Source organism: Cricetulus griseus, chromosome 5 (genome assembly GCF_003668045.3).
Source record: "Cricetulus griseus strain 17A/GY chromosome 5, alternate assembly CriGri-PICRH-1.0, whole genome shotgun sequence".
Taxonomy (NCBI): Eukaryota; Metazoa; Chordata; class Mammalia; order Rodentia; family Cricetidae; genus Cricetulus; species Cricetulus griseus.
In genome coordinates this window covers 177,052,294-177,067,387 of record NC_048598.1, presented here as the reverse complement: position 1 = coordinate 177,067,387, position 15,094 = coordinate 177,052,294, and the positions used below count along the sequence as shown (strand labels likewise).

Sequence of the window (15,094 nt, the reverse complement as noted above, 5' to 3'; positions counted from 1 at the left end):
CACCCTCACATACACTCACACACATACTCACACACTGACACACACACTGACACACACACACACTTACACACTGACACACACACTCACACACACTGAAGGTCTCTGTGTCAGCTTCTGGCTCAGTTCTTCATTTCTTTTCTGACTTCTATCGGGATCCGTCCCCTCTATCCCTCTTGTCTGGCTCCTAAATCTCCTTCTACATCTTTCCTGGTGTTTTCCTTCTCCTGTCTTCATTTTTTCCTGACAGCTCACCTACCACAGTAGAATCTTTCCAGCAATACAAAAATTACTATGTGGTTACATTCTACTTTTCAAGTGAATTCTTACAATTAATACAAGTAAAAAAAATAGCATGTTTTCCATATTCCTTACATGGTTCACCTTTTAGGTATTACAGGTGAAAAACAAATCGCCCAAGGAAAACATACATTCATATCCAAGCAATTTGTTACAGATTAACAATGTCAAAGCAAGAAAAATATTGTTTTACTGCCAGGCTGCATTTTGCAGTTACAAAGAAAGGACCAATAATTTTATTATTTATCTCTAAAGATAATCTTACAAAAAATCTTAGAAGAATCACAAACCTAAAATTTATATATGAAAAAGAAACATCTCTATTTTAAATCCTCAGGGTGCATCCCCAATCATTACCAGATCTGTTTATATGCATATATATTGCATATTATATCAGTAAGGGTAAGGGCAGAAAACGGCACAAGGAATTAATCATTGCCTCTTGTCGCCAACCAATCCTAGCAAGGAAGGCATGTTAGCCAACAATAACTGGCTGCTGTATATTTTTTCCTGGACCTTAATGGGATCTTTCATTCCACTCTGTGCCTTTTTAAACTTCAGGTTATTTCCCAAGGTTTTCTCCTTGAAGCTATTAGCAAAAACACCTTCAATTAGCCTTAAGTTATTCCAAAAGATTTCTTTCAGTGTGGATGCACTTTTAAACCTGTAAGCACATCTCCCAACACTAAGATTAAAAGAATTTGGGCTTGTTGGACTTCTGGGACTCAGATCTTTCTCTTAATGATTAATATAAGCCACAGTCTGTAAGATTCCGCAATAGAAACTCACATGTTCTAACTGTGTGACATTTCATTGTTCTTATTTTCTATCCTCTGAAGCCCCTGTTTTATCAGGGGCAACATTTCATCCTGTCTTTATTTATATTAACTTTTCTACTAAACTAACCTCAGTCACAATAAAAGGGGATCCCAACCTCAGCAGACAGCAGGACTCAGGGCTACATACGACTCAGGGAGTGCTATGTCCATCAAGGTTGAAGCTCACACAGTGGGGACAGTGCTTACAGAAAAGAGCTACAGAGCACATGACAAAGCAATGTCCACTACCCTATATAATCCAGAACATGGAGAACTGGGGAGAAACTAACACTAAAATGCATCTTTCTTCTGTTTGCCAGTATAAATGAAATGGATGACACTCTGATTACCAAGGAGAATATCTTAATATGATACAAAACTTTCCAACCATTATCTTTATTGCCAGACTATCCCAAGCACACTTATACACAAACTAGGACATGTCATTTCTAGGCTCCCACAACAGAACTTATCATATACAAGGAAGACATGCAAATAAGGCTCTTCTCTTCTCATGAAAACCAGCCCAGCACTGACCCTGAAGCTCAGGCAAAGGAGCCCAGCCCTGGATTCCCAGGTCTCACCATTCAGTGAACAGCATTGAACAACACCCACACCATGGATTTGGGGCTGATTTGGGTTTCCTTTGTTACTCTGTTAAAAGGTAATTTATGGAGAAGAATAGGAACTGAGTATGTTTGTGTACAAGAGTGGTGTAAATACCAAGCTTGTTTGGCAGTTACTGACAGGATTCTCTGTGTTTGCAGGTGTCCAGTGTGAGGTGCAGCTAGTGGAGTGTGGGGGTGGTCTAGTGCAGCCGGGACAGTCCCTGAAACTCTCCTGTGCAGCCTCTGGATTCACCATCAGTGACTACTGGATGGACTGGGTCCGCCAAGCTCCCGACAAGGGACTGGAGTGCATTGCAGAAATTAATGGAGATAGCAGTACCACAAAGTATGCACCGTCCTTGAAGGTTCGATTCACCATCTCCAGAGACAATGCCAAGAACACTCTACCTGCAAATGAACAGTGTGAAGTATGAGGAAACCGCCACTTATTACTGTGTTATAGACACAGTCAGGGATCTCAGTGTGAACCCAGACATAAACCTCACTGTGAGGCCGCCAACGGCCACCAGGGGGCCACAGCACACAGAGAACACAGGTTCAGCCCAGCAAATAATGCAGACATGATCCTATCTTTTATATGGGCTAAATTTTTTTTTTAATCTAACAAGTTTCCCCGGAATTCTCTCTACATGTATGTACTGAAGTGATACGATGTCCTCAAAACATTACATTTTTCTACTATCATAAAAATATGAGGCATAGTCCCTCATGAACTAAATGCAAACTGATAGAGATGAGGACATAAAGGACCCCGCCTTTGTCAATGAAATCACATGGTGAAGAAGTTGGCGGACACTCCTGAATATTTTCACATTCTAGGCAGAGGCTTGGTCAGATTTCATGATTATAATTCTCATAGAATGTGTGTTTAAGAAAAACCCAGGATTTAGGCAGAGCCAGGATTGTTAGACCATAAAATCTAGCTGGTCTGGAATCTTCTCTCTCTCCTCCTCTGTCCCTGCAGTGTCCATCAGGTTCAGATCTGCCCAGATCTGTGTTTTCTAAACCAAAGCTTCCCAATACCACTGTCCCTCCTTTGTCTATATCATGTGCAGAAATCTATGAGCTGACCTGTATTCTAGTCTGCTTGACTCATTGCTAAACACGGAGGCCAACACTGTTCTCCCATGATATCCTAGAGCTCAGCTGGGTCATCTACAGTTCTTGACCTGGAGCCCATTCAAATGTGAATTAATAAATTAACAGATATTAGAGCCACAGGTTCAAGTGTCCTGTCAGCATGTCAGTCACCACTCACACAGTGGAGGCTGCACACTAAGCAATCCTGTGTCATTCTTCATAATTAAATATATTGACTGAGAAATCAAACAGACATGGATCCTGTATGTTAACTTCTGTAGACTCAAGAAAAGGAAAACCTAACTTAAGGACACCTGGTAGAATTAGGACTTACAATTGCCTGGGTTAGAGCTTGAATGAGAATGAGAAATTAAAGACAAGTGGTAGTGTGATGGAATTGAGCCCATCTTTCTGGGAGGCTGTGCAGGGCATTTGGAGGACTTGTTTCCCTGCCTGGGGGCCCAGCCTCCAGCAGCAAACAGCTCAAAGAGAATCCATGGAGTCAGGGTCCATGACGTTTTTTATCCGAGGGGGGTTAGGTGGAAAGACAAGCACACTCTCTGGATGGTTTCCTTCTTTATTCTTTTTCTGTATTCTTTCCTCTGTGTCCTATAATCTCTGTTCTCTTTTCTTACCGGAAATGTCCATTCTTGTTCTCTTGATGTTTTCCTCCTCGGATCCTTATTTTTCCCTTATGCTTTTAGACCACAGCAAAATCTTTCAAGCAATATAAAAATTACATTGTTGTTATATTCAATTTTTAAGTGAATAATTACAATGAATGTAAGTTTTAAAAAAACAGGATATTTTCCATATCCCATTAGTGATTAAAGGTTTTACACATTACAGGTGAAAAAGAACTGTTCACAAGAACATGTGTGCATCCATAGCCAAATAACTTGTTACAGATTAAATGTGTCAGCAAGCAAGGTATTCTTCTCACCCAGTTCTTTTACTGGCAGGTTGCATTTTGTAGCTACAAAGAAAGGACCGATCATTTTATTCTTTATCTTGAAAAGTAACATTATCCTTATACAAAATCTTAAAAGAATGAGAAATCTAAACTTTTGTACATGAAAACTGTCAGCTCTACTTTAAATCTTTGGGGTGCATACCCACTCATTAACTGTTTTTATATCAGGAGACTGAGGGCACAACACGAAACAAGGAATTAATCATCATATTTGATGGACAACCAATCCTAAGCATAAAAGCATGTCAGCTAACAATAATTGTGCTGCTTTGTATTTGTGACCCTCACCTAATGAATCTATAATTCATCTAAGTGTCCTTGTGAACTTCAGATTATTTTCTGGGACATTTCATCTCAAAGCTACTATCAAATCATCTAATCCAACCTGAAATTATTTTCAGGCTTGGTTGAAGCTATGATTCACATGCAACCTGTGAATGCATCTTTCAACATTAGGATAGAAATAATCTAAGACAGCCTGGCTCCTGGGGATTCAATTGTTTTCCCTAATCATTAACCTGAAGTACAGTCTAAGCATCCCTGGAGGTGAAACTCATAGGCTCTCGCTATAGTGATACTAGCATGTATTTATTTTTCATCATCAAATGTCAATTAAACTGATCTTCTTATTATCAATTATATAGAACAGCTTAAGAAAAATCATCCTAATAACCCATAAGGAAAAACATGCATTAGAACTGGATATTTCCCTGAGATAGTCAGACCGTATTACAGGCAGTGGGGATCTCCTTACATCCAAACACCATGTAAGATACCAGAGAAGATGGCAGCAGCAAACACGTAAAGGCACAGTGGAAGCAAAGACATTCTGGGGTCTGTGGACTCCAGGTTTTGCCTATCAGGGATTCACCCACCAGGGCTTCATCTCCTGGTGGCCTGACACCTGAACTTCAATGGCCACCTGTTGCTCCTCTGACAGGGCCATCTGCTGACATGCAGAAATCAAATATTGGGCCCTGACTTGAAGTTCAGCTTCTCAGTCACTCCCCATTTCTAGCAACAAATAGGTAAACATGCAGCGAAGGAAACTGAATCAGATGATGACAAGAAATTCACACACACACACAAAAAGAAATTCACAGACTGTCTGGAAAAGCCTCATGCATGTGATTATCAGAGCACCGGGATTCAGGCACTTCTCATTATCCCTCTACAGAGAGGGAGTTTTCACTCTGAGGAAGCTGCTACACTCATAACTGGAGCAGACATGGGAAGTTTTATGTCCTTCAGTGATGAGGCCCACACAGTAATCTAACACTAACTAAATGAGCAATAGAAAGCAAAGTTACTGCTATTTATTAACTATAACATGGAAAGCTGAGCTGAAATGAAGATCAAAACATGTCTTCTGATTGCAAGGATTAATAAGGAAGTAGATGACAACTGGAAATGACGAAATTTATGCCAATTTTCCATCATTAACATTATAAACCCAGCACACTAACAAATAATCCAGAACCTGTCATCTCCAGGCTCCACTACATAGCTTGCTATAAAGCAGGAAGACATGCAAATGAGCCCTCTCTCTGCTGATGAAAAGCAGCCCAGTCCTGACCTTACAGCTCAGACAGAGGAGCTCAGCTGTGGATCCCAAGACTTCACTCAGGGGTCAGCATGGAGTTGGGGCTGAGCTGCATTTTCCTTGTTGCTCTTTTAAAAGGTAATTTATGGAGAGCAGTAGATGCTGACTGTGTGACTGGACATTAATCTGAGGGACAATAGACATGTGTGATGATTTCTTGACCAGGATTTTTTATGTTTGCAGGTGTCCAGTGTGAACCCCAGCTGGTGGAGTCTGGGGGTGGCTTGGTGAAGCCTGGGGGGTCTCTGAAACTCTCCTGTGCAGCCTCTGGATTCACCTTCAGCAGCTACGGGATGCACTGGGTCCGCCAGGCTCCAGGGAAGGGGCTGGAGTGGGTTGGATTAATTTACTCTGATAGCAGTACCATAAAGTATGCAACATCCGTGAAGGGCCGGTTCACCATCTCCAGAGACAATGCCAAGAACACTCTGTACCTGCAAATGAACAGTGTGAAGTCTGAGGACACCGCCACTTATTACTGTGCTAAGACACAGTGAGGAGATCTCAGTGTGAACCCAGGCAAAAACCTCACTGTGAGGCCGCTCACGACCACCAGGGGGCGCACAGCACACACAGAACACACATCCATCCCAGGAGATTATAAAGACATAACTATCTACTCTTATCTGCAGCTTAGGGTCCTTTCATCTTACCGTTCCCAGAAAGTCTCTCTTAATAGTTTTGCACTAGGTGACTATTATCCTCAATACATTTCCTGTGTTTCTGCTGTTATTTAAGAATTGGAGGCAGAGTCTCCGATGAACAAAATGCAAAGTGACAGCGATGAGGGTAAAAACATCTCCAGTATATCACTGATGTCACAGGAGGAAGTTCATGGGTGTTCTGGTGTCTTTTTTCTCAAGTTCAGTGAGATCCTGTGTCACATTTCTTTATTAGAGTTGCTTCTATATTTAAGGGAAAATCAAGAGGAAAGTGGACCCAGACACTGAACCACAATCACTCCCAAGACTCAAACCTCCCCTCCTCTCCCTGCTGACTGTAAACATCAGGTTCACATCTGACATCCTCTTTTTTGTGGCTAATTTATTTTTATGACTTCCCTCTCTGTTCATCATGGAATTTGTACAAACTGATTCCTTTGGTAAAGTCTGTGTCTGTGTGGAAATGGCGTGTTCAGCATGAGTTATTGTCTTCCACAAGAGCCCTAAGTGGAATTGCATCACCCGGAAAGTATTGAACATATGTATCTCCTCACATGCTAATGTTCATGAGAAGCTAGATCTGCTCACCTAGAAAATCTCTGACACACAATTGGCCATTTTATCTAAATCTAACAGGGATCATGTTGGTTCTATGGGTGACACCTGAGTAGTGACAGAGACAGCTCATTTCTCTAAGAGCCACCGAAATTCCAGATTGTTCTCTGAGTTGATCCCCGCTGTGTCCAAAAGTTTAAGAATATCTGTCTTACCTAATTTTTTTATTGCTTTGACAAAACACCATGACAAATACAGCTTACAAGGAAATCATTTAATTGCTGTTACAGTTTCCAAGCATTAGTATCCAAGATATGCAAACCAAAGGCACAGTGACAGGAGCAGCAGCTGAGGGCTAACAACTTGATCCTCAAGCAGGCAGCAGAGAGACACACTGAAAATACCATGTAACTGTAGAACCTCAATGCCTTTTACCATGCACTCACATTCTCCAACAAGACCACACCTGCTATTACTGCCCAAAGAGTTGCTCTAACTGAGGACCAAGTATTCAAAACAGGAGCCACTGGGGGACCTTGCAATTCAAACTAACACTGCCCCAGTCACTGACAGGAATGCAGAATTGAAATTTAGTAACATACAAGGAACATGGAGGTTAGTGGAGAGAGCGGCAGTCCTGTCAGGGAGAGCAAGAAATGACAGATTCCATTGGCTGAGTCTGGAAGGTTGGACAGACCTAGTCCTGTCCATTAAAAATGGTTTTATGCCAGAGGTGATTTCCACATTGTATAGTAGAAAACTCCACAAGACTCTACTTAAAGAAAACTGAAGGTGCTATTTTATGATGAGGTCATATCTCAGGGACAGAAATGACTCTGCAGTTGTGAGCAGAGCTCAGACAGCTGCCCCAATATTCTGCTTCACACACTGCTGTGTTTAAGAAGAGCAAAATTAAATCCACAACGTGACTACCTCTAGAGAGAAAGAGCCTTTGGCATGCTTATTCCTAAATGGCATGTCTTTGTCACAACCCTCCCGTCAGTGCTCAGGAACTTATGAAGAAGAGTGGGTGGAATGATTGCAAGAACCACAAGGTATGGGCAGCAATAAGGAAACCGTTTTTTTAGGACACAATATAACAGATGCACATGTGAACTCACAGAGACTGTTAACAAGACATGGAGAAGCTCAAGCTTATGGTGATTTCTTGGTTGGACAAATAAAGCTTGTCTGAAGATCAAAACTGGAGCATTCCACTAGCTAACCATAGAGGTCTGGAGGACTGACAGGACAGACAGGAAGTGAGATGGCTGGGCAGGGAAAGGAGGTCATATTTGGGTGGGGAAGGGATATAAACTAGAAGAAAAAGAAAATTGCTCTCTTTTCTGCTGGGAATCTAAGGAGGTAAAGTGGCTTTGACTGGCTCCTTCTTCTCTCTGATTTATCTGCATTTTCCTCTATATCTGACTCCAGGGTTTTACAGTTTAGACCAATTAAGGACTCCATTCACACAAGCCAGACAAAATACAAGCATGGAGCATTGGCAGTAGACACTAAGTCCCAACTTAGCAATGAAGCCACTCACAATTGACAAATGCTGTGAGGAAGTCAGTTTTCCACAGCAGAGAGTCCCAGGTTACATCAACCACACTTCACAGGAGTGTTAGGAGAACAAAACAAGGACTTCTTTGAATTTTTTTATATTTGTGATTTTTCTTTCTGTTTTTTAAAAGAGAGAAGAAACACATATAACAGGGAATGTAGGGAGGTGATTAAAAAAATCTGTGAGAAATTAGGTGTGAAGCTGAAAATTTAGATTAAATAAAATTTAAAAATAAGAAAAGCATGTGTGTACACACCTACACGATGGATGCAGTAATTATGTTCTTGTGTCCTATTCATGTACAATTATGAGTAGATTAGACATCAATGATGAATTTGTACAAGAGGCAGAGCAGTACAGGCAAGACTTAATCAGGGAGCTAGAAATACTGAAATCTACCTCAGAGGACACGGCCACCTCCAATGGCTGTGACTCAGGGTCCCCACTTAAAGACACTGGCACAGGGGAGAGCCTGTGGTCACTCATTGCTCCAATAAAGAGAGATAAGAGAGAGAAGCTACCCAAAGCCATGGTGCTTGCATATTTGGAGGAAGAGGTGCTGGAACACACCTGTGACCCCCTTACTGGAACCTGAAGAGGTCATCCTGGCCTGGGCTGTCGACCTTAGCAGTCCGATGTCTGGGCTTCCCCCCAAGTACAGTTCCTGCAGAAAAGCTCTTCAGTACATCCATGGAGGCTGGCAGCTTTGGGCAGCCCAGGATTGCGATGGAGCATTTTGAAAAGCTCATCTTTTAAAAAGTGAATTCCCCCTTGATATGCTTTCAGTATTGAACTCATGATGGAGCCACCAGGCTGGAAATGCTATTCACAGTGCTAGCTGTGGTGCCAGGGCTGATTTTGCATGGCAGGGCCGTGTAGGACACCAGACCAGGTGTCTGGGTCACCTGCCCGCTCTCACCGTAACATCCACATGTGCCTTACTCCTCCCTCAGGCCAGGTGTCAAGGTGCATTTCCAGAAGCCCACTAGAAACAGTCTCGGCAATTTTGAAATAGGATGATCAGGTTTAAATCCTAACTATAAAGTTTTTTTGGCTGTTTTTTTAGGGGATAGTAATTTGTTTTCCTAGAGTGGAGGGAAGATGTCAACAACTTTATTATGTAGGGTTTTTATTCAGTCATGTAAAAACCACAAATCAGGTGCTGTGTTTTAATTAAATATTATTTTAATTGCAACAAAAAAGCTATTGTGGCTGTCAGATGAAACCTGTAAATAGGAGGTGGAGGTTAACGAATCCTGACTGAACAGTTCTTAACCACAGGCTCCAAAGTATGTGGAAGAGAGAATATTCCTGAAGCTGTTTACTTTAACAGAAACCAGGCATTTGAAAACAAAACTGAACTTAGGCATATCACGGAGTATCAGTTACGTGGTTATTTGGTCACAAGAACTTTCCCATGTCAGGTGTTTGCATTCAGGTTTTACAGGGTCATTTAACTCAGAGCTATCCCACTTATCATGAATTCCTTGAAATTGGATCCAAGTTTTAAAGTCATGCTTAGGATTTCACCAGTGCATGAGACACGTTTACAGCAGATGGCCTGTGGATCAAATCTCCATGCCTCTGTTTTATTTTGTGTCTTTCTGTCTTTTCATTTTCCATGTGTCTCAGGCCAGGCAGTGTTCATCTTCATAACCCTGGACTATCTCACTTGCTGTAACTCAGTCAGGTCCATTCATTTTCACACACAGGACAGAGTTTTCCTCATCTCAAGACAACATCACAGTATTCTCACAGATTCTCTCTGCCATCCTTTCTTTGTCAATGACTTCTTCCTCAAACACTGTGAATAATTTCATCTTAGTCATTGTATTGTAACTTTGATCATTTTATGCATCTATGACATATTTTGATGATAGTGATCAGCCAATCATCCCATTAACTCCTCAATTCCCACACCCCACAAACCACTCTCAGCTTCATAGTGAAGTCCTTTTCTTATCTTGACTCCTGGGAATGACCCTGCAATAGTTGCAGATGTTGGTGTAGACCTCTCATGAACACACGTTCCTGTCTCTCATCTGTAGCCTATTGGTTGACTGGGAGAAGTTATGGTGAAGCTGTGTTTTGTTTGGTGAAGAGTGCACACCAGTCTCACCACACTCGTCTACATACAAACCAATGAAATGCCTTCTGTGTGTATCAGCCATTATTATCTCTTGTTTCTGACAAGTTATACTAAGATACCTGATGGGCATTCTCATGTGCATTTAATCTATGAATCAATAATAATTAAACCTGGAAATTCTTTACATCTATCTGGATATACAGAAGCATTATTTGGAAAATGCCTATCAAGTATTCTTTACTATTTAATTGATTTTTTTCTCTTCTTTGACTGACTTTAATGTTTATGTGTATACGGGCTCATGATCATATTTCTGCTGTGTGAATATTTTCAAACTTCCTATGTAAAGTGGTCATCCCTGAAATCATGTATATGCAACATTGAACAATCTGAGCAGGTTGTATTTTATATTTACATATAAATGTGTGTGTAACAGCTAATAGGGAAGAGAAAGCTGGGAGTTTGAAAGTGAGAGTTTGGGGAGGCATGGAGTATGTCTATATGTCTTTATTTTTCTCTTTTGATTTATTTAATGGTGTATCCTACCATCAATCTTAATTAGTTTAATTATTCTATTTCTTCTCTAAGTTTGACTATATATCTATATCTATATCTATATTTATCTATCTATCTATATGTATTCATGCCTTCTGTTATGATGAATAGATTTCAATTTTCTAATTTGGATGACTTTTACATATTTTTGTGATTGATGATCTGGCTAGTATCAACTACTGTCTTTACTGTCTTGACTAAGCTGGTTCAAATTAGGATAATCTTCTTGTGCTTATATAAGGACCAGACATTCAACTCCACAATATTTCTTTATCACTCTAGAGAGCAAACAAATAGGCAAATGAAAAGTATTTATAGAAGAAACTCACAAGAAACACGCCCGTGGAGTTCTGAAAAAAGAAAACATTAAAATCCAAATTACTCCATCACCAGTGGTTACTGGTGGACCTGGATCAGGCAGTTCCCAGGGAAGAAGCTAGAGTGGATGGGGGGCATAAGATATGATGGGGTTAGCACCGACTACAACCCATCCCTCAAGAGCCGCATCTCCATCACCAGAGACACAGCCAAGAGCCAGTTCTTCCTGCAGCTGAGCTCTGTGACCACCGAGGACACAGCTACATATTACTGTGCAAGACACACAGTGAGGGGACTTCAGCATGAGCCCAGACACAAACCTCTCTTCAAAGGAGCTCTGGGCCCGCAGTGGGTGCTCAGATCTAACCATGCCCAGGAACTCTAAGATTTCAGAAAAGGGAAAGTAAAACACTTGGTTTCCCGTGAATTTGCTTCTCACTCTCTAAGCACAGAGAAGACCGGGAGGGTCTTTTCTCTCTCTGTGGCTGAAGTACTGTGTTTTTGTAAAGTCACATTGTTTTTGTTCCTCACTGTGTCTCTCAAGACAGGGTACACAGTAATGTTTCTTTTCGTTTTGGTTGTGGTTCTAGCATTTGCCATCTGAGCCATCTCTCTGGTCTTAGGAACATATTTTATAAACATGAGCATCTTTTTTAAAAGTGAGATGAACTTGACATTGCAGTAGTTTTCCCATTAAAAAATTAATTCTATGTTTGATTCTCCATTCCTTCCACCCTCAGATACATCTGCTTGTCATAGAAATTCCTAGAGTACTGACAGGAAACAGTTGGTGCTATGTCTAAGGAATGTGCCTCAGATTGTTGGGATACACACACCACTGCCGCTGTATTAGCCATAGTGTAGTGTAATGCAGGGAACTCCTGAGGTGAACTGTTCATGGCTGAGGTACAAATACTGATGGGAACGTGTTACTCCCACACAAAGTTGGGATGTCCTCATGTCATATAAGTGTGTCCATGAGTTTCCAAACAAACAAGCTATTTCAGCTTCATTTAAGAACATGTTGTTTCCCTTGGTGTTCAATAAATATCCCAGGGACACTCTGTGACCTCTTATTCTGTGACAATTACTATTTGATTATTTTGTAGTAAGTATATCATTGTGTCCACATGCAGCAACTAAGATATCCATTTGCCACTTGCTATTAGATTGAATAAACATAAATAAAGCTTAAACAATCTGAACAACTTGGTATTTATTTCCCATCATGAGGAGTGGAATTGAGAAATTCAATGAATGAATGTGATTAACTCACATAGATGGGAAACAGGTGTCTACTGCTTCCAATGTATTAATGCTCTACAAGGAAAATAGTTCACATTTTCACACAGTGCACGTTGGAAATTTGCATCCTTGTAAAGATTAATTTAAACCCAATAGCTCATGTAATTGTTCCCTTGCAGGAGTTTCTTATACTCTTGTCTTGTGGGAAATGTGAGTGACCTTTGTACACATGCCAGGTGATGCCATCCACAGGGGCTATCAACCCTTGAGTGGCTACAGAGTTCCTCATCACAGTTTTCTGCTTTTCCTGGTGTGTACTCTTAACTTTATCTGCTCACTCTGGTAGATGTCTCTCTGGCTACTGAAGGTAGGAAAGCTGGAGTGTTTACCTGTGAGTTACAGAAGATCAAAGGGAGAAATGATGGTTGATGTTGGCTCACGGTTAAGGATCACAGGTTTCAAATATCTGGAAAAGCAAAGACAATCTAGTTTTCCAGGTCTGAGACTCCTCTGGATTCTATTATAGTGACCTCAGCTGTGTGTCAAGAATTTTTGGTGAACAAACAGACTATAGAATATGGGATTACTGGGTCTAGAGAGATGGCTCAGAGGTTAAGAGCACTAGCAGCTCTTAGAGGTCATGAGTTCAATTCCCAGCAACCACATGATGGCTCACAACCATTTGTAATGGCATCTTGTGCTCTCTTCTAGTGTAAGGCAAAACATGCAGATAGAACACTGTAAACATAATAAATAAATAAAATTTTAAAAGAATATGGGATTACTGACATCAAGACAAACAGAACTCATTGAATATTACAGTGTAAAGTTGAAAACCAAGGGATCCACTGTCTGTTCCCTAACAACAGGGTGAGGTCAGGCCATATGGCTGCCAGTGACAAATGATCACCACAGTGAACTTGCAGTTTAGGCACACTCTGGACACCAGGATTCTGTGGATTAACGTTTCAATATCTTCCAGGTATTCTGAAGAAAATACATACATACATGAGCAACATTTATTGAATGTGAGATGACCCATTTCTGCTTTGTTTAGGGCAAATAATTCTTCAACAACCATGTGAGTACAGTTGATACAAACCTTGTAAGCACCAGTTCTTACTCACCCAGGCAGGGTCTCTTGAATATGGTGAGTGATAACTGAATTTTATCCAGACCTAGGTGGAGGAAGCACAGCAAGGCTGAAGCTGTGACAAGTTTATTGTGGGAAACAGACTTTGAATACTATCATCAGAAACAAACTATGAAGGCAGGTGCTAGGAATATTACAGTGGTACTTTCCAGGATACAGTGATGATGCAATTATATAGGTATAAAATATTAATGTTTAAGACCAATTGTCCTGTCAGTCTTCTGTATGTTTCATGGAATTCTAGGGAAGATAGAGAAACAGAGGTGGCCTGATCGATTTACTGCCTGAGGGAGGGACTTGTCTTGCCGTGAACTGAAGAGCACACAGTGTCCCAGGAGCAACCAACTTTACCCTGAAATCCTATGCAATGTGCATCTCAGGGCAACTGGACTGGACCATCTACATGATTAGCTGCAAAATATTAAAAGTCAAGTAAAAACACATTGACCATTTCTCCTAGGTGGAGTTACATGTCATGCAGTAATTCTTTGTAGTGACTCTGTAGACCAGTGTGGAGTGTGGAGAAGTACCCAATGGCCACCAGGGAAGACCATGGCATTAATGGGAATAATAACAACACAGGGGCACTGAAAACCAGTCTCTGGCACATACATTTATTATCTACAGTAAAACAAGGGATACTTTTTCTCCTCATCTGAGCTGTGTGAGCACTGGAGTAGCATGGGCGTGTTACTGCTCAAGAGAGACATTTCAACTTCAGAGTAAGTCATGACACACCAACCTGCATTGGAGCTCAGGACCAGCAGGGGACTCAAAGGAGCCAAGACTCAACAGCACAGACATGAGATGAGGAGTGAGGGACCCCATATCCTCTGTGGCCTCACTTCTTACATTCTATTAGCTGAACACCTGCTGCAGATTAAATGTGAGATCTCCAGTTTCCAAACACTAACAATTACCTGCTAATTGTTGAACAGATTTTATTTCACCATTTAGTTTATTAAGATTTATTTCTTTTTATTTTTGATAAATGTATCATTTAATACAATTGATTCTCATCGGTTTCCATGCTTAACTCGTCTCCCTATTTTTCCCATGTTGCTCCCCCTCAACTCCATGACACTTCTTTCTCTCTATAAATAGTAAACTGCTGGACAAAAGGGAACAGGATTTAAAACAGAAAGTAAAACAAACAAACAAACAAAAAAAAAACACACCAAGAACACACACCTGAAACCTACTGGAAAATCAAATATTAACTGCTTGTACATGAAAGGAAACATTACAATTTCATCTAATTTAGCAGTTTTTGAATTTCCATTGACAGTGGTAGTGATGAGAAGAACTGTCAATCAATTTAATCAGGAAAAGGAACTAGTATTTGCTTGGGATTCTGTTTCTAAATTGAGTGATTATACATTGATATTATATCCACAGGGTCTGCACAGGTCTCTCTACAATACAGGAGTTAAGCTAATAGTATCTGTTTATATTCTCATGTGTCCCAGGAATTTGTGAATTGTAACAGGATTTGTCTCTATATCACTTAAGTAGGCATGCACTCTTGTCCATTGCAACCTATGATAGCCATC

The 15,094-nt window shown here is 40.8% G+C and overlaps 1 gene segment (V, D, J or C); it reads left to right on the top strand.

The window, feature by feature from the left end:
* Nucleotides 1-5,432: 5,432 nt before the first annotated feature.
* Nucleotides 5,433-8,776, top strand: LOC113836049. The segment is given in 3 exon segments: nucleotides 5,433-5,478; nucleotides 5,584-5,893; nucleotides 8,497-8,776. Coding segments are annotated over 3 exon segments (636 nt in total).
* Nucleotides 8,777-15,094: the final 6,318 nt, after the last annotated feature.